The sequence below is a fragment of the Podarcis gaigeae genome (assembly GCF_964106915.1).
Source record: "Podarcis gaigeae genome assembly, chromosome: 4".
Classification (NCBI taxonomy): domain Eukaryota; kingdom Metazoa; phylum Chordata; class Lepidosauria; order Squamata; family Lacertidae; genus Podarcis; species Podarcis gaigeae.
In genome coordinates this window covers 83,845,949-83,866,448 of record NC_139677.1, presented here as the reverse complement: position 1 = coordinate 83,866,448, position 20,500 = coordinate 83,845,949, and the positions used below count along the sequence as shown (strand labels likewise).

Here is a 20,500-nt window from a genome sequence, read left to right as displayed (position 1 = left end):
TAGATTTGCGGTATCTCAAATTAGCCTATAGGAAACTCATCCCCCAATCACAGACACAAGGGAACTGATCGCGGCTACTCCACACTGAAGAAACACTGTCCTTAATTACTGTGTTTCTGCCTTCACTTTTAAGACCAGGCTTTATATTTCTGATGCATCACCCATGCTCCATTTTCCTTTTTTTTAAAAAAAGGAAGGCTTTCAAAACGAAAAGAATCTTATTTCACAGCCTTACAAGGTCACAATAAATCACTATTTCTGAGCGGAAGTTATCTTACCATCTTTTCCTCTCCACTGAGAGGGATGGACACTGAAGCCAAGATCAGCTCTCCAATGAAACTATAATATGCTTTTTTACACCTTTAAAAATAAAGAAAACATAATTATAAATGTACATGCTTTAGAGACGTTACATGATGAAATTTTTTGGGGGGAGAAGCGGCATTAAGCCAGTATCTGACCTCTTTATTTGTATTAATCTGCAAAAGACAAACTTGTTCATCTTTAAAATCAGTTACTCTCCATTCTCTCTTTCTCTCATTTAATCAGAATGTTGAATTTCTGTTCTATAACAAGTGATTATAATTAATCAGTTAACATTCGGTACCTGATTTAACATTTTCATCTTCTGAATTGGTTTCCACCCACTGGTTTTCACTGGCCAGCAATCGATTTTGGGACTCGCTTAGTGGCCTAACAGGAAATGGTTGACTGGGACCCGAGCTGAAAAGAAGAACTGCTATCAGAAGCTGGAGTTCATGCACCAAAGAACTTGAAATTCTTAAACACTATTCTGGAGACCAACACAATATGAATTAATATTGCTCAGTTCAGACATAACTTCATGAGCTTCAGGCTTGCCTGCTGTCCTCTCCCCTTCATGCATGATGGGAGGAAATTTAAGGCACCCATTCCTAGTAAGTAAGAAACTTTGCTAACCAGGAAAAGAGGCTTTAAATGTCCTCCCCTCAAGTGTAAAGGGGAGGGTTGGATTGTTCAAGCCTATAACAAGAAACAATAGTTTGTGGTTACATGATCTAAACTGGCACAATCTCTCTCAAGGGCTACTCTGAATGCCTGGCATACAACAGAAAGGATGCACAAGGAGAGAACAGTGAGCTTGTAAGAGATATATGGCTGAAAGCTCCATATGGCAGGTCAGGATGAAGGCAGGAAAAAATGAGGCTTAGAAAGCTCAATTTTAAATGGACAAGGTGTCCATAACTAAGCTTGCACTATAAATATTGTCAAACATAAAGAACTTCCCATGAAAAAGAAATAAACTTTCCAGCCTAACTCACTTCAAAGTCAAACAGCATCAAAGGACGTTTAGAGTGGGGGAGTAAAAAAGGAGGCTAAGACCTGGTGAACAATGGGTTGAAAGCAGAGGCAGGGAAAAGATTAGACTACAAAGAGGACTGTTCACATTTGGCCACAGCTGTGGTGTTCAATATGCATTTTTCCTTGCTTTGTAAAAATGATACACGTAAGATAAAAGGAAGCAAGACACAAGTGAAAGAAAAACCACACACCTTTTAGCAGGATCATTTTGGCTTGAGACAGTAAGCTGCTCTGGATCCATAATCACCAAGCGTGTTGGAAAGTTACAGCCATCCCCTAAACTGAACAATAAAATAGACATGACATCTAACTAGCGTGCTATTAAAAACTAACACTAATGGATACACTGGGTTTAAAACAGTTATATGAAGTGGCACATTTGAGTGACTAGGTAAATGTTGATAGTACATCGCCCTGCTCAAACAATGGAATGTTCTGGTTGGTATAGCAGATGGTTAACTAACTTTTAAGCACTGCAACCTCCACTACAAATAATGCAGGAAATGACTTATTTCAGAGCTGCAGGTAACTCGCACATTTATTTATTTAGTATAAACACCATGGAAGCATATATGTACTTGTTCAACAAAGTTTGTTTCCAAAATCAAAAAAGGCTTGTGCTCCACTGGAACAACACAAAACACCTATGTGAGCTTGACCGTAGGAAATTTAAGACTTAAAAGAATGTGTATTATCAGTAAATTACATGCAGTCTGTTTAACCTCAAGAGTTCACCGGAGTGTTTTTGAATGTCTCAGTTTGAACTGAAATCCAATTTTCTTGTGGTTTCTCTTTTCCTGAAGAAAAAGGTTTATACAGTCATACCTCGGGTTGAATGTGCTTCGAGTTGAGCGTGTTCAAGTTGCGCTCTGCGGCAACCCGGAAGTAACGGAGCGCGTTACTTCTGGGGTTTGCCACTCGCGCATACGCTCAAAATGACGTCACACGCGGAAGCGGCGAAAAGCGATCCGTGCACGCGCAGATGCGCCGTCGCAGCTTACGTTGCGTTCAGGATGCAAACGGGGCTCCAGAACGGATCCCATTCACATCCCAAGTTACCACTGTATATATAAATACGGAATATTTTAAATAATTTGTCTAAAATACCCAGTACAGAACAAGGACCTCACAATATAGAGGATTGAACATGCAACCTCCCAGGCTACATTATGCACAAAAATAATTTAAAAAATAATGCAGTTTAGGTCTTAGCAGACAATATATCATTTAGTTAGCACATAGGTATGTTCATTGTTCAGGAAATATACAAGTTACAATTTTAGCAGTATTTAGGACTGCTAGCTTCACTAAATCACCAAACTCTAGATTATACTCTAATAACTTTTAAAAGTAGAAGAATAAAATTTAAATAAGAATACCTTGTAAAAATTGGTAGCAACCAGTACTTCTTCTCATCTCCAAAAACCTCTCTCAAGTTTTTACTGCATCCGAGAGAGAAGCCATTTTTGTCAGGTCCATTTCGAAACATAGGTGCCCTGAAAGCTTCTGTATCACACACAGAAAACAAAAGTAAACAAACGTGGGAAAGAGGACAGATCTCTTAAGAATATATGAAGAGCCCTGCTGGATCAAGCCAAATGCCCAGCCAGCATCTTGTTTTCACAGTGCCCAGCCAGGACCTCAGCCACAACAACACTCTCGTACTTGTGCTCCCTAGCAACTGCTATTCAGAGGCATAATTCCTCGGAGCCTGGAGGTAATATATGGCCATTAAGACTAGTAATCACTGACAGCCTTACCCTCCATGTATTTGTCTTACCCTTTAAAGCCATTAAGTAGCAAAAATGCAAAATGTCTACAAAATAAAAGTTTGTTGTTGTTGTTTTCATTAAAATTGCACTCTTAAAAAATGAGCTAGAAAAACACGGACCAAATTCAACAAAGGCAGCGGCTGGAACAAATGTAGGAAGCAACTAATTAGACATTTTCAGTAAAGAGGTTCCATTTGGTATGGTTTAAACCAGCTCCTGTATCTAACAGCAGCCAACCTAAGATGGAAAGAAGCATTTTAAGAAGTTAAAAGGGCCAGTAGCAGGGAACGGCGTAAGTCACTTTAAACCAATATGTTGATTGAGGGGTACAATCCTAAACTCCAGGGATTCTTAACAGGACTTGCTTATGAGTAAGCACAGCCATGAAACACACTAAGCAACCTTGAGCTAATAGCACATGCTCAGACTAACCTAGCTCACAGGATTAACGGTGAGGGTAAAGTAGAATAATGTTGAGTTTCTTGGAATTGGAATAGATAACAATACCGCAGATTGTTTACTAACCTATTGTTGACCTGTTTTTGCCAACCAGCCAGCAGTGATAGCTGAAAAGTGACAGTATACTGATGAAGAACATGGCAGCCACAAAGAAAAGGAAGAGAACATGGAATTTTGCACGTGTGTCCAGCAGTTCATTCTGGAAGAAGAAGAAAACGGGAGGCGGGATTAGTATTTCTGTTCAACAGCTGGTCTTCTATAAAGTTGCCTCTCTGAGCTAAAGCCAGTATCACCATATCCGAACATTACTATTAGCATATTTAGCATTTTAGAAACCTAAATTATATGAAACCAATGTAGAACTGCAAGTCACAGGGCTTGCCATTATTTTGTGACAGAGTGTACATGAGTAGCACTGTAAAAGCACATTCAACATCCTTTGTTGCACGTCCGTATGATTTCTAAGTGCTGCTATACTCCCTATACGATGTTTACAACGTGTATTTTTATTTACATAACTTAAACTGCCTGAGGGAAGATGTAGAGTAAGCCTACACACTATAAATTCAACTATAAAATCGGAAATGGGGGCAGGATGAGCCTTCCTCCCACTCATCTGATCTTAATTAGACGTTCAGTATGAAGTTAACTGAACACAGTTATTTGTAAGTAGCCACGTGATCATGTGAACCAACACACACCACATACAATGTAAGCCTCTGTAAGAAGGTGAAAGTTATAGGGAATGTGCAGGGTTTTTTTTTAATGATGTTTTTACATTGAGTAGAAGTGTCATTTCATGAGAAAAGGTCTCGTGTATTTTTAATTCAGTTTCAAGTTTTTCCACATATGCTCAGATTACAAAAATCTCATGAAACAATAAATAGTTTAATTGCAGCAGTTACATAGCTTGAAAAACCAATTATTTCTAAAAGATGACCTTTAAAATAGAAAGGTAAAATTCTCTCATCATAGATTAGCATCCATTAAAGTTACCACCAGCATTTAAGTGCACTAATTTCTTCTTCTGCTCTCCACAATAAGCTTCAATTAATTAAAAATACATAATTATACAGACAGTATTACAAAATAGTATGATAATCTTGTTTCATTATTAAAAATGAATGAGCGCACCAGAACAGACTTCAGCTTAAATTGCATTTTACCTTTGGACAATTCTCAGCAGATTTCCTGCGGCAAAGCTTTGTGCAAATAAAGACAATTTATTAAATAGCTTTATCCCTTCAAGGCTGGTGTTTAGAAACAGTAAAAACGTTGTTAGAAAATTAATGGCTTATGCGTGCAGCATTCAATGGCAAGAGGCCTTAGTCTACATTCAGTGGATGAACATGTAAAGGTGAGCTTGTGTTTGCACAATGAGATTGAAGTAAAAGGTAATTTATTTTAATGGTGTGGACTCAAGGCACACCATTAAAATTAAGATTAACACATTGCTCTCTCTAATTTTCCACATTGGAAGTTCAGCCTTGAAGCCAATTGGTTTTATATAGATCCAAGAAGACTCTTGGAAGCTAATGTTCATAGTGATGTGAGGTTTGGAAATTTGTTACCCAGCTACAAATCAGAGCATTTTGAAAGCACAATGTCCTTGCCACTATTACAGAATTACAGAATGAGTTATTTGGAGACTCCCTTCAATTTATTGTATGATGCTTAGTTCTTTTTATGTAACTTAAAGTGGGTTTGGGTACAGGCAAGATACCTATCATTTTGCTTACGTATATCACTTTAATTCTAAAATCATAGCTTAAACCATTCTCAATGGATCTTTAAAAAGCCACAGATCTCCCTATGCTTTAGAGCAGTGGCTCCCAATTAGTTAAGTACTGCAGACCCCATGTTTTTGAAAATGTTGACACCTGTGTGGTAGATTTGGTTATGTGAATGGTGCCACCATACCCTCCAACATGTCCCAGCGCAAAACTGGGGTGCATGTTTTCTGGGCCATGCACCTGTGCAAGAGCACGGCACCCAAAATTGTGTGATTTTGGGTGCTGCAATCTTATGTGTTTTGGGGCACAGCATGGCCACCCCAAAACAGGATGCCCCAGATAGTTGCCAGGCATGTGCCAATGACTCCCTGGGTAAGTTATGCCAATTGGAAACCACTGCTTTAAAATGTATCTTTATAAAAACTGATGGAGAAGTATCTTCAAAAATGTTTAAAAGGAAAGCAGCATGTTTCCTTTCAAAATGTTAGTGAGCTAAAACTCACATATCTGAAAAATGGAGGAAATCAAGAATATCTAGTAGTTTCTTGAAAAAATGAGGGGAGTCACACACACACACACACACAGAGAGAGAGAGAGAGAGGAGAGAGAGAGAGACCAGGAATGGAATGTGTTTAGGGAAGTTTTTAATGTTTGATTATTTATTGTGTTTTTAATATTCTGTTGGGAGCCACCCAGAGTGGCTGGGAAAACCCAGCTAGATGGGCAGGGTATAAATATTATTTATTAATTAATTGATTGATTGATTAAACACATCTTTAGATTAACCAGTTCCAGCACTGTATCTCAGAGCCACTGACTGATATTACATTATCACATGAAATAATATTACGATTCTATCTGCCTATTACTAATAGCTGCCCAGAGACACTTGTCTCCTTATTTGTACTGTATGTATTGCTATATATAATTCTTCTTCTAATATCTTTTGGTAACTTTCACGACAGTTACTGAAAACAGTAGTTGTGGGTATGTTTAACCTGGAAAAGAGCAGACTGAGGGGTGATATGATAGCCATCTTCAAATATCTCAAGGGCTGTCGCATGGAAGAGGGAACATACTGGTTTTCTCCTGCTCTGAGGGCAGGACTCAAACCAATGGCTTCAAGTTACAAGAAAGGAGATTCAGACTAAATACAGTATCAGGGAAAACATTCTGACAGCAGGAGCTGTCTCCATGAGAGGTTGTGGACTCTCCTTTCTTGAAGGTTTTTGAGCAGAGGTTAGATGGCCATCTCTCATGGATGCTTTAGCTGAGATTCCTGCATTGCAGGAGGTTGGACCAGCTCTACAATTCTATGATTCTTTAATACATAATTGGTAAACCCAGAAAGTGTATGTGGTGCCAAGCACATAATTTTGGATGCATCCCGTCACGTTTAAAGCACTGGGTGAGGACGCACAGGACATCTGCTGTGAATGTAGAAGGTTCCAAGTACAGTCCTTATCATCGTCAGGCAGAGCTGGGAGAGACTCCTATCTAAAACCCTGGAGAGCCATTGCTAGTCAGTGTAGACCAGTGATGGCCAAACTTGGCCCTCCAGCTGTTTTGGGACTACAACTCCCATCATCCCTTGCTAACAGTGGTCAGGGATGATGGGAATTGTAGTCCCTAAACAGCTGGAGGGCCAAGTTTGGCCATCACTGGTGTAGACGATACTGAGCTTGATGAACCAGTGGTTTGATTTGATGTAAAGTAGCTTCCCATGTTTCAGGCAGAAAGCTCACTGGATGGCGTTTGCCAAGTCTGTCTCAGTTCAGATGTATTTAGCTCAGCTTAAAGAAATAACGAGTGAGTCTTGCATGCATGCACACCACCCTTTCCTTCTCAGGAGGTTGCATTAGCCTCCAGTTAACCATCGTTCCCCCCATTATCTCCAAACCTAGAAATGGTGGTTTTCAAATTAGAAACAAGTTAGGATCTTAAACCACCATTTAAAGTTGATGTAAGATCCTGGCCTGTTCTGAAGCTGGTAACCATAGTTTTCCAAATCAGATGTAATGGGAAACGAGGAGGAGGAGGGGTTTGGACTTGATATCCCACTTTATCACTACCCTAAGGAGTCTCAAAACAGCTAACAATCTCCTTTGCATGGCCAAATAAAGCCCTTTGTGGCACAGTGGATCAGCGCGTCTGGCTGTTAACCAGAAGGCTGGTGGTTTGAGGCTGTGGGCAGGATTCATGCATGGCAGGGCATTGGACTAAACAACTCTCAGGGTCCCTTCCAACTCTACAATTCTATCATTCTATAAGGCCCATATTTCTCTATGCTTAACCAACCCTCAGAAGGGTGTCTTTATCCTCACAAGAGAAGATCTCATGGAATATTAAGAGAGAGAATTTACTCTGAGCCGGTCAAAGATTTTCCTTTTCTACTTGTGATACATGCACACACCAACTGTTTTCTGAAATCAAAACTGACTTCTTTAATGTAAAAAGTTATCTCATTAAATAAGCAGCTCTCTTATATTCCATGTTCTTCAGAAGCACAATGGTGCAAGTCCACAGCCATTGGCAACATGAGGCATTTTTGGCTTCTTGTGGCACAAACCTCAGTGGTCTACAGCCTTCATAATATTGTATTTTCAGGTAGTGATTTAATATAAAGTAAAGAATGCTACTCAATCAGAGTAGTGAAGAACATTATTTTGGAATTAGATGAGGGCAATGTTGACATTTTTCGAGTTAATAAATGTCATATGAACATAATGTGGTCTCTTAAAACATGCAGAGCAAAAACTGTCCCAGAGTTTTCCAGCTCTAGTGAATCTGAAAAAACACACATTATTAAATAAATAAATTTAGATTAACTATTGGTAGGTTTTTATTCCTTCAGCCGCTTCAAACTGATGATGGTTATATGTGGTATGTCAACAATAAATGCATGATGTTTAAACACACAGAGACAGACAGCTAAATAGACAGATAAGATATCTAAGATATGATTTTTTTAATAAAAACCCCCCACTTACTGTCCAAAACTTTATGAAATATTGCAGCACTGTAGAGGCAACAAAAAGACAATACAGGAGGGAATAAAATAAAAACAGGAGGAAAAACTTGTAGTTTGAAAATCCCACGCAGTTATTCACCCTAGAAAAGAAAAGAGAAACTGCTATGTAAACCTGGAAGAACGGCAGGCATTAAAAGGGTCTATCTTTTAGGTTTGCCATTGCAAGCTGAATTAGGCAAACTGTTTTCTGGAAGTAACTTAAATGCCTAAAGTAAAAAAGTTTGCTTTCTTTTACAATGTACAAAGCTTGAAATTGATTTTTAAAAACCATCCCTTTATCAATTAAAAATGACTGAAATGTTGCTTATTAACTATGCAAACATGAATACAATTTGTATTTTTGTCCAGTTGTTTCCATTTATTCACAAATTGTCTCTTTCATTCTAATGATCCGTTTTTGCTCTAAACCTGATTTTATTTTAAAACTCTAATCCTTCTGAAGGGAAGTATTAAAACCATTCAGTAGAAACTGTCACTATGTAATAATATTAATGCTTTTTATGGTACAATCCTCTTCCAATATAAAACTTCCCATTAATTTTAACAGAATATGACTGCAGCCTTAGGCTTTCATTTTTCATTTCATTTTTCATTTCATTTTCATTTTCATTCTGTTATAAAAATCAATCAAACCCAGTATACATTTAGACTTTGCCAGTAGACCAACTCCTAGTAATGTGGAATCAAAATTTCCCCAGAGGAGGTAGTCACTCCTAGTTATCCCTGTTCTTGGTTCATCCTGCAGCACAGCCAACAAGAAGTGGTTTACTTATTTCTCTCTGCACAGACAAAAATTAAGAACCCAAGGGGGGGGGGGGGAAGCATACCAAGGACAATGATGGTCCATTTTCAGTACACACCTAAGGAAAAAAGAAAGACATTTCCAATAAAGTTAATGATGGCAAAACAGTACAAATGTGGATTTTCCAAACAAGAATGTCTAACTGAGGTGTGCACTGGTCAAATAAAAAGCTTCATTAGTTATTCAGCCTCCTCTTCATCTCAGTCAAGGTACGATGTCATTATATGCTCTGAGTCAGATCAGGTTCCCACAAAGCTCTGGGTCACACTGCCACTCTTTTTCTTTCCTCCCCCTGTGCCATATAACAATGTTTCTCTACCTCTGTGTTTCTCTAGGGTGGCCCACAGGCTTTGCAAGAAGTGAGGCTCTGGATTATTATTTTTTGTTAAAGCACAACAACTGGGAATTTTTTTGAAAAGTAAAAGCTTCATTGAGTTTTGTTTTTAAAATCCTATGTCCCTCTGCTTTAACAAAAGCCCAGAGCTCTTCAGAACCCTGCAAAGAGGTTTCTCGACAACCTTGCACCTTGAGGCCCATCAGAGATCTGTAAAGACTATCAGAGGACACAAACAACGATCAGAAAAAGACTGGTGCAAAGCTGCCATGTTTCTAAAAATATACCACCTCTTAATTATTTATTTTAATTAAATATTTTAAGGTAAGGAAGAGACAAACCCAACAGGAATTATGGAGAAAAATTCATCCCTTTTAATTCTCCTCCACAAGCCTCTGGATGTATTTGTCTGCAGTTTGGCAGGCTTAATCTAACCAGAGGGGCTTCTGTGTCTGTAGGTTATTTTGGCAAAAAGAGGGGAATGTTATAGTTGTTGTTAGATTATCCATTATAGTGAATGAGGAAAATGCAAAGCTTAATTGTATACAGAGGAGCAGAGAACCTGAAACACAGATCAAAACAGAGAAAGTACAGAGTGTTTCAGAAGCAGATCAGATACAATGCAAGGCCTGGAGCCTGTGCATACCCCTAGTATCTAATCTCTAGCTTTCAAAGCCTGTTAAAGCATTTCAACATCCAGGCAAACATCACAGTTGCCAAAATTCCCACCCACTACAGAGCCATGCAAGATGTTGTGTAGGTCTTCCTCTTCCTTTTTTTTTAGATTTTAACTTTTTATTTTAAAAGTTTGTTTTCCTCTCCCCCTCTTTCTGACAAGCAGCCAAGGAAGGCTGAATGAAAAAATAGCTGAAGAGAGAAAAAAAGAATGCTTCCTCTTTTAAAGTCATTTCCCCAATAAAAATCTCTCCCAAACTCATTTTTCACCCTTGAAGTGAAACATACGTGCATATGTACATATCGAATTTTCATAGCCTGTTCTAAATCTAAAGTGTATGACTACAAGCAAGTATCTTTCAGCAGGCCACTGCAGTACAGACAACAGCAAAAGTGCTAAGAGAACACAGGAATGCAAAAGTGAAGGCAGAGAAGCAGAGTGTTTAAGACAATGAGGTATAAACCCAGGAACTCCCTGGTGAAACTTATTTTTGTGGAGAACCATCCTGTACCTGGAAAAATAACACAGTAGTTTCAGGTGCGAACATGTGCTTGATACTGACAACACTAAGAGGCATAAATCTGAAGAAGTCTATCCTACCCCGTGGCTAAGTACCCCCAAGTACTTACAGGTCACAGGCAGAACAATGGTGGCATCGATCAGGCTTGATGAGCTGGCATCTATCGCAGTATCTTATGGCTATATTAAACATTAAAATCAAGGTGTTAAATATGAAGCTGTAGTTTAGCAATCCAAAGGTCAGAGGTAATCTAGACCTCAAAACAGGATTCTGCCAAGTCTGCTTTAGTGAAATACACAGTGTACTGTAAAGGTGATTGGTAGCTCACATATAGCAGAGGTTGAAGCAAGCTATCATGACGAGAACTAGAATGCAAGAGACACATTTGGACAAGTGATGAGCGAAACATAAATGCAATCTAAACATTAGTCTAAGCATATGGACACAAGGGTGCTCTTGCACTCAGGTCCTGCTTACTGGTTTCCCAAAGGCACCTGGTTGGCCACTGTGGGAAATGGATGCTGGACTGAACCAGGAGGTGTTTCTTACGTGCTTATGGTCTGGTTTGCAGAATTAAAATATGGCTTAACCCACTGTTTAAAGTTGGCTTCCGGATCCTACCCTGTTTGGAAGAAATTAACCATAGTTCCTGGTTTGCACATAATGGGAAGCTATGGTTAAAAGGTTTGTTTTCCCACTCATGTGACAGCAGGAGTGAAGTGGGAGCACAGAGGTTGCATGCAGGTGCAACTTGTACACATCCTAGCTTATTAAGCCAAGTTTTGATTGCATGAGTGCAGCTGCTATCTTTCTTCTCCTGCTACAGATGCACATATCTGTATTTTAAATTCTCCCCAAGCAGCTATGTCTCTGTGCAAAGTTGAATTCCAGAGCTGGTTTTACTTTAGAAAACCTGTATGCCTTTTGGTTAATAGATAAAACAGGCTAAAACCAATTTGAAGAACTAGATGGTTCACCACGGTGAATTAGCTGAAACACAATGCTAAACCATGGTTTCATTAGAAGAACTAACAAGCTGGCACCTCACCATTGTGCATTCCCTCTCCCCAGTCTTTCACTTATGCATGCCAGTTACTTTCCTTACTTGCAGATTCTCAGAAAACCAAAGGTTACCTGTTTATCCAAATCAAGGGAACTATGGTTTGCCTATGAATCAAGGGTGCAAACTTCATTCAAACCAAGCTCTCCAATCCTGGTTTGCCAGGTTAAAATGATATGGCAAACTATTGTTTGCCAAGAATCCGGAAGTAAGGGAGGAAACATGTAAGCCTAAGGATCATGCCTGCTGAATGGCCCCAATCCAATCAAACTTGATAGCATCATTAAGGAGTTTATGCAGTGCTAGGATTCTTTGCAGGCTAACCTCTTGAGGTTGTTGTAGTATAGACTGGGAGGTCTTTAGCAGCTCTTCTGAGGATTTCTTGTTGGGATTCTGGTCTCTCTTCTTTTTCATATTGTTCCTTATCTGATTTGGACAAACAGAACTGAAAAAAGACAACAGAACTATGTTTTTTTTTAATGCCGTATAATAGCAGCTAGAGAATACATCAATTTGTTTTAAGGATTTCTGTTAGCAATTCAAAGCAGAAATGGGAAGGAGAAAGGAAATCCATAGCTATTCTTTACAAATCAATTTCAAAATGTTATTTTTGAAAGTGTTACTCATGTGTAACAAGGAACTTTTAGATCACTGTGAAAAAGCATCAGGGCCTCGTCCCTTCCAACTCTCCAATTTCTATGATTCTCAGGGTGCAGGTGTGAAATAAGCCTGCAGTTCAAGGTACATGTTTGCCTGGCAACCCCTCCCCTGCAAAATAAAAATCTAAGAGAAAAGAACTGAATTGAATAAAAGTATGGCTGCCAAACCAAACGTACTATATGGATGCTTCTTTAAGTGGCTAACAATCACTCCCCCCCAGTTATAAAGTAGGATGCTCTCTGTGAATATGTGCTGCTGCTTGCTGACCAGGTCTGTGAGTTCAGCAGGCTGAATCTCAAACAGACTGCTTCTTGTTTCTTCTTAAGGGGGGCGGGGGCTAAAAAGAAAACAGGATGTTGGGTCTGTCAAGACTAATGCACCTTCGGTATGCATCCTCCAAGATGATTCCTTCCTTCTTTCTGATCCTCACAAATTAGGGAAGAAACAGTTCTTTTTACACCAGCTGTGACTTGGGATTCTGGACTGTATTCCGTTAACTTGTTCAGTTAGTGCAAGGGCTTCCATTTGTGCAACAGAACTTCCTTTCACTCCCCTCTCCCTGCAACATATCTAATCTAGGAGTTCCCCTAAGCCTCCAGAGCAGATGTGGAGAAAGGGTGCAGAAAAGAACATAGAATTTCCCTTTTTCACAGGTGTTGATATTAAACTATTCATCACAATCCAATGAGGAGCATGTCTTGGGACTCCAAGGACCATGGCCACCAGAACCTCAAGACCCAAAGTTCTCATTATGCACTGTTCCATAATGTGTTTAACTACTCTGAGAACCATATTATAAACTGGTCTTCATCAGCATCATTATTAATTCACTTATTAAAATCTCCACAACTGTCTCAATGCAGTGTACAATAAAAATAGCAAAAACAAAAAACAAAAACAAAACAAAAACCTGTTAAAAACACAAAAGACCCCAGCAGATACATTTAAAACAAAACTAAAGCAATACAAAATTGGCATTCATTGCAAAGACCCATTTACTCAGCTGGGAAAGCCTGCTGGAAGAAAAGTATCTTCCATTGTTTTCAGAAAGTGGACAGTGGGCACCTATAGAATCTTAACAGGAATGCTATTCAACAGAACAGGAACGGCTGTATTAATACCTCTACTCCAAGTTACCATGGAGCGGAATTCTGAAATCTTTGGTACTTGCAGGAGAAACTTTCCTGTAGACTTCAGGGATCTACTGGAAAACCCGGCCCGATGGGCAGGGTATAAAAAATAAATAATTATTATTATTAGGAACCAGGCACAGGCAACGCAGGCCCTCCAGATGCCTGGGACTACAATTCCATTCATCCATGACCACTGGTCCTGTTAGCTAGTGTAATGGTTATAGGAGTTGCTCGTGCGTAAGTTGCCGCCACTCCTGGCCAGGTTACCTTGTTGAACCCTTTCTGTCTGGACAGCCCTTCACTTTGTGGCTGTCTCAGTCGCTGGCAGAATCCATCAGTGGGCGTTTCTTGAACTTCTTCCAGCAAAGAAGTTCTTTGATGCCAAGTCTCCTCCTACTCTCCCTGCGCGGAATTCTTCTGCACAGGGAGGGTGTGGGCAGCGGAGCACCCGTGCTCTCTCCGCTGGTCTCTGGTGAAGAGTCCTGGAGCCTCCTCTCCAATTCCCCCATCTGCCCCCCTTCTCCACTGGTGTTACGCTGATTTCCTTCCCCAGCAGATGGGCTGCCTCTCTCCCTGCTGGGACCCTCTCCGGCATCCCTCTGGAGCCTTCCCTCCGCCTCTAGCTCCGATGTCAGTTCCCTGACAGCTAGGGATGATGGGAATTGTAGTCCCAACCATCTGGAGGGCCGGAGTTTGCCTATGCCTGGATAAGGCCGTCTTTCAAGTATCATTGTCCTGAGACGTATGGGGCCTTATATGTTGGTTCCAACACCTTGAACTTGACCTAGTAACAGACTGGTAGCTAGTGCAAATCCCGCAGGCAACGTGCTGCAGGCTGGAGGAAGTTTGCTCCCACAAGCAACATAGCTGCTGCATTCTACACCAGTTTCATCCTCTGGTCCATCCCCAAGGTATGCCCCCCATATTACTAAGGCTGCTTTGTTTCTGGCCCTGCCCCATGGTCTTTAACATCAGTGTGATTCACATAAATCTAGCAGGTGACATTTCATACTTCCAGCTTATTTTTGTTGAGTCGGTTTACTGTTAAAGCCCCGGAGAAGGGGCCATTTAAATGTCCTTGTCAGGACATAACAGAATAAAATGTACCCAGGAAGACACTAATAGCTGTAAAGTAATTATACATCCAGAATGTCTAAGGGACTTGATCAGTTGATAATAATTTACTTTGCAGGGCATGTCTGCCCCAAGTAAGAAGAACATCATGTAAATATTCTGGCAGCTTGTCAAGAGCAAGGGTGTTGCAAAGAAGCTGTGAAAAGATGAAGCTCAGACAAGCTGTTTATGTTGATAAAAAACCAGGATACTTTAAAACACTTGTAAAACCAACCACCACCGGCAGAACACTGACTGATTCAAGAAATTCTTGAGGCACTGCTCCATTTATATCATCTTTAGGTGCTAAGAGGGCCACAGCATCTTCTTCCCCAACAACATCTACATACATTTGAAATAATATGAGCTCGCAAAAAGCAAACCAAAAACCCTAGGAGGGTTTCAAGCAAGGTGCAGAATATTTTCCAATTAATCTGAAAAAAAACCAGCATCCCTTTGTTCTCCTGTTTCTTTCCAGGGTGTCAGACAAAACCAATTGTTCTTTTCATTGATAAAATGTGGCACTGCAGTACAGCAAAACCTGCAGTCAATGCTTTTTGTAGTACAGGCTTCCCCACTATGTAAGAATGGTTATTTTAATAAACTATAATAATACTCTTTTATATTTGCATTAGGTATTTGAAAGAGCAAGTTGGACACCATCAACTTGGAGATAAATCCACCATAATTTATGAAGAAAGAATTGCTCTATGCAGGGAGCATGCTCTTTAAACACAGATTTCCTATTATTTCAATCTACAAGAATGCATTTTTCTATCAGTTAGATCGGCACCTCTTTATTGCTACCTGAGAATACATACAGGATTGGAGGAGGTAACTCAAAGCAATTGTGGCAAGATGTAATTAATATGTCTTATATGGACAGCCCTGGTCCTTTACATAGCAAGTGTGCAAGTAATGGGGCTGGAGATGCCTTGTCCCAAGTAAGAGGTTTTGCTACATATTCCTCTTAATGAAAGCTTAGCTAACTGGTCAATTGACCCAGCCTTGTTAGGAATTGACACACGTGCTCCCTGGCAACCTCAGCTTCCTCCATATAACGAAATCTCAACTATGTACGATAACAATCCTGGCATAACAGACTTGGCCACAAAAGAGACCAAAACTCCTTCACTGTGGGAACTGTGACCAATGTCTAAAATATCTTAATAAATAAATGAATAAATAAATCTGAAGGATTTAACTGGATAAGAACACAGGGAAACCATGGTTAGGAGATCAGAAATACCTTATCTGCACTAGGCCTACCAGATGCAGTGCGGTGCAGAGTAGCCAAACAAATGGTAACATCTTTGTAATTTGCATGGGTCACAATATATAGGTTACCTACACACAAGTCTTTTTTTAAAAAAAAAAAAAAGCATGTGGGTGGCGCTGTGGGTTAAACCACAGAGCCTAGGACTTGCTGATCAGAAGGTCAGCGGTTTGAATCCCCACGACGGGGTGAGCTCCCGTTGCTCGGTCCCTGCTCCCGTTGCTCGGTCCCTGTTTCTGCCAACCTAGCAGTTCAAAAGCACGTCAAAGTGCAAGTAAATAAATAGGTACTGCTCCAGCGGGAAGGTAAACGGTGTTTCCGTGTGCTGCTCTGGTTTGCCAGAAGCGGCTTAGTCATGCTGGCCACATAACCCAGAAGCTGTACTCCGGCTCCCTCAGCCAATAAAGCGAGATGAGCACCACAACCCCAGAGTCGGTTACGACTGTACCTAATGGTCAGGGGTCACTTTACCTTTACACACAAGTCTTTTTTAAAAAAACAACAAACAAAAAATATAGTATATCTGGCCAGCAGATATCCTTCATTCTGGGGCACTTAGAGCACTTTTTCCCCCCTACTGAAATGTTTTCAGCTGTAAAAATATGCTTTAGGCCAACTTTACTTAGAAAAGCAGCATATGTCTACAATAGAGAAGAATGACTTAAGTAGTTTAAGTCCACTGACTTCAATGGTTCTGCTCCAAGCACTACTTAGTTTAGACAATACCCATGATTTTAGGAAGAGTCATGATTAATTTAATTAAGCCAAATAGATTTCAATAGTGTTTTACGAGAATGTGACCATAAGTTTACATCTGCATTATGAATGTGACCGTAAGTCTACAACTGCATTACTTTTCTCATTATCTTCTTTGTTGAGACATATGGATTGGTAAATATGACACATTGCTCAGTACAACAATGGTGGCTCCCTGCTGACAGTGCTCTTCCATATTGTGCTTGCGTATTGCTTGGAGTCTACTCACTCTTAAAAGAATTCCTAACAAGTATGAGACTTGTCACTGAGCACAATGGGATACTGTTAATATAAGGATGCTTACAGAGATACACATACAGTGAACTAATTCATATCCATTTCAAAATATTAGATTAAGAAACTGATTAACAACATCTCCTACTTGAATGCCACATTATTGGATTACAGCATATGGAAATGTGAGCAATTAATGTCCAAATTAATGAAATGCGAAGTTGGCATCAATGATGTGTTAATCATAGAAAATATTCTTAAGAATTTCATTCACAACAGAACAGGGTTACTTACTGAATGGAAATGAAAAAAGCAAGCCACATCATACATCAGTAGCAAAAACAATTCTGTTGTAAGAAAGGCAACGTTTTGCCAAAGTTAACCTTTACCTCATTAGAAGGAGAGGCAGGAGATGTAAAAATAGTCTTCCAATAGGACCACACAAACATGACAAACGACAGATGGAAAACCACAAGGTAGACAACTGCAATAAAAAAAATACAAATAAGGTTTTAGTGAATACAGCTGAAGTAACAAAACAAAAATGCAATGGTTTTTCTTCATTGTATCAGCAAAATAACTTTGAAGAGATGATCGCAGAACAAATGGTGTGCTATCCTGGCCAGCTCTGAAGACAGAAAAAATTATAGAATCAGTGTCGGGAGGAATTCTACTAATGTGGATAAAAACAATCATTTTGGTTTAACTTAACCAAGATTTTAAACACATTTTAAATTTCATAATATGATTCTATTTCTTTTTTAATCACCTGCTTTAGGATGCTGTAAGAATTCAGTATAAGCATGTTAAAGCAAAACCAAAATCTATCATCTCAAAATAACAGAATCCATGGCCCTTTCTCTAACATACAACTCAATTCAGACATCAAACCAAATCATGGTTTATTGAAGCTAAACTATGGTTTGGTATGATGTCCCCACTGATAAGTCATGGTTTGCAAGTGGCTAACAAACCAAAATCAGAAGTCACTGTTTGATGTAGGTATTCAGAGGCTACAGCACCTAAATATGCACCTGCTGAGCAGACACAGAACAAAACAAAAACAGAAAAGCAGCTCTAAACCATGGTTTGCCTGACTGTTTGGAAACTGAAACCTTGGGACAGGTTGTACTACTGGTATTAAGTGCCAACCAGTTTGGCTTGGTGTCTAAATTGAGCCTCTGAGTTAAGGGCTGCTTCATATTCAAATAATGAAAACAGGTAAAATATCTGTCACTGAGGTTAAGCATTACAAATATAGCATAGTAAAACAGTTATAGATAGTCTCTTCCAGAGTTTTCTTACATGTATAAAGGGCAAAAGAAAGAGAGGCAAATAGAAATCTTTATTTTGAGTGCATAGTTATTTTGTATACCAATGCAGCTTGGCATAAGAGACAACAAAGAAGATATCTGCTAAATTGTGTGCTGTTTTCTAAAATATTAAAAATGTCATATTTAAGAAATGGTATATCAGTTTTAAAAGACCCTTCTAGGTAGCACTAGAGCACTATATAATTGTAAATCAATATTTTGATACTGTTATTATTATACACTTTTTTTAGAACAATTATTTTCTTCAAAAAATGCTGTGAAAATCGGTGCTATCAAGTCAATATCTGGGGAAGAGTTGTTTAGTGCCTTATGTATCAATTACTCTTCCTAATATGTATTCCTCGCCTAATCTCAATTCAAAGTGGGATTACAGTGACATGAAACCTATTGCATTGTATGGACGTAGCACACACACAAACACACCTGTGCACCAGAACAGGCAAATCATAGAATCATAGAACTGTAGAGTGGGAAGAGATCCCAAGGAATCTCAACTAGATCATACTTGACAGATGGCCATCCAACCTCTGCTTAAGAACCTCCAAGGAAGAAGAGTCCATCCCCTCTTGCGGGAGCCTGCTCCACTGTCAAACAACTCTTACTGTCAGAAAGTTAATTCTGATGTGTAGTCAGAATCCCCTTTCTTGTAACTTGAAGCCACTAGGTCAGGTCCTAACTTCTGGATCAGGAGAAAACAAGGTTGCTCCATTAGCCATGTGAAAGCCCTTGAGATATTTGAAGATGGCTATCTAAAGGGCTGTTACACCAAAGGTTCACGTCAATGGTAAATTGGTGGATCACATTTCTAACAGTCTTGTAAATAGGTCTTCAAAGCTACTAGCCTACGAAAATGACTGGGGAACTCCATCTCTCCTGCAGCAGCCTTTTCATCGACCCAGAAGCAATTCCTCCTTAGCTAGTGCTACCAGGCTAACACACTATGGATTAAGAAGCAATTCGTAGCTGTTCCCAACTAATTTACAAGACTGCCAAGTGCACTCGCTTTTTGGCCCATACGTTCCTCCAGTGGTCTAATCCAACCTGATTTTCTAAATAGGTATATTTAAGCTACATTAAGAAGATAACAAAATACTAATTAGCAGGCTTGCTATTGCATCTTAAATCCAGTTGCTGCTATACTATCAATTCTACCAAGCATCTACAGAAGAATCTTAAGAGTGGTGAAAGAAAGCACTTTGTATAACTAACCGATGGGGTGAGGGAAACTGCTGCATGGTGGTGAATATTTAATGTTACTTCTGTCATATTCTCACACCAAAGGAGAAATTATTGACCTACTTTCGCAGTCTGATAAAGGACAGAAGTTTAAGAAGATATTCAATTAAGCCTCAGTCCAATCCCAGAAACATTAGGGGATTCCATCTGCTCCAAAGACATTGTGCACATGCTAGATTTTCCTGTGACAGTCTTTCTTTTAGAAAGTTATATGAAACCTTAAAACTCTGCCAAGAATATTATTTAATTTAATTCTCAAATGTTTAAAATATTTATATGTAGTCTTTCTGGAATATATCCCTGCAGATATTATCCAGAGGGGAAATATGAATGTTTAAAATTATTATTACCGTATTTTAAGTAGAAAAGTAATCAAGCTTGAGGTTTTCTAAGTTTGCAGTTTGAATAGTTCTTAAATTCAGGAATTATAAGTAGGACTTTATTATTGAAGGGTCTATATCCAAACAATTTACAAAAATCCAAATACTGTAATGTCAGACAATTATTGTTCAATTGCTATCATAATGCATTAAATTAACTGAGGAACTGCATGCATTCAATACTAATCCTGATTTACTAGCAGTTTCTATATAGCATCTTGCTTTAGTGATTTTATTTTCCTCAGAAAGGAACTGTGAGACTATTACTGGGACCTTTTCGTCATGGCTCTTGTGACTTAGCACAAGCAGAACCATAATTCTGTTGCTTTCCCCCCCTGCTTCTTCTACATTAAGCCTCCTACTTCATAGGTGTACCACAGAATAAGAGACAGTTCTACCACAAGTGTTTTCCTACAGATTCAGATACAGTACAGTATCAAGAAAGAGGAAGAAACTAAACAATCAAACTAGTGTGGTTACCACCCAAAGAACACTGAACAGTGAGACCAAGGACAGGCTTCACAAGGAGGAGGAAAACAAATGCCAAATGGAAAAATTCAGCTGACTGGGTAATAAGAAAGCTAACCTGGCAATATAGATCAGAATATACATGAATTAGGTTTCCCACAGACAGACACTCACTTTGGCAA

General features: G+C 39.3%; 1 protein-coding gene across 1 annotated transcript in view; it reads right to left on the bottom strand.

Moving 5' to 3' along the window:
• ZDHHC20 (zDHHC palmitoyltransferase 20) overlaps positions 1-20,500 on the bottom strand; it is a 49,381-nt gene that overhangs the window by 4,072 nt on the left and 24,809 nt on the right. The window contains exons 4-14 of the mRNA XM_083737104.1: positions 17,290-17,384; positions 12,053-12,173; positions 10,778-10,847; positions 9,164-9,196; positions 8,296-8,416; positions 4,739-4,774; positions 3,639-3,771; positions 2,721-2,847; positions 1,533-1,622; positions 608-723; positions 279-360 (exon numbers count right to left, since the gene is read on the bottom strand). Coding sequence (XP_083593230.1) covers positions 323-360; positions 608-723; positions 1,533-1,622; positions 2,721-2,847; positions 3,639-3,771; positions 4,739-4,774; positions 8,296-8,416; positions 9,164-9,196; positions 10,778-10,847; positions 12,053-12,173; positions 17,290-17,384 — 980 coding nt within the window. The 3' untranslated portion in view covers positions 279-322. The remainder of the gene's footprint in view (positions 1-278; positions 361-607; positions 724-1,532; positions 1,623-2,720; positions 2,848-3,638; positions 3,772-4,738; positions 4,775-8,295; positions 8,417-9,163; positions 9,197-10,777; positions 10,848-12,052; positions 12,174-17,289; positions 17,385-20,500) is intronic.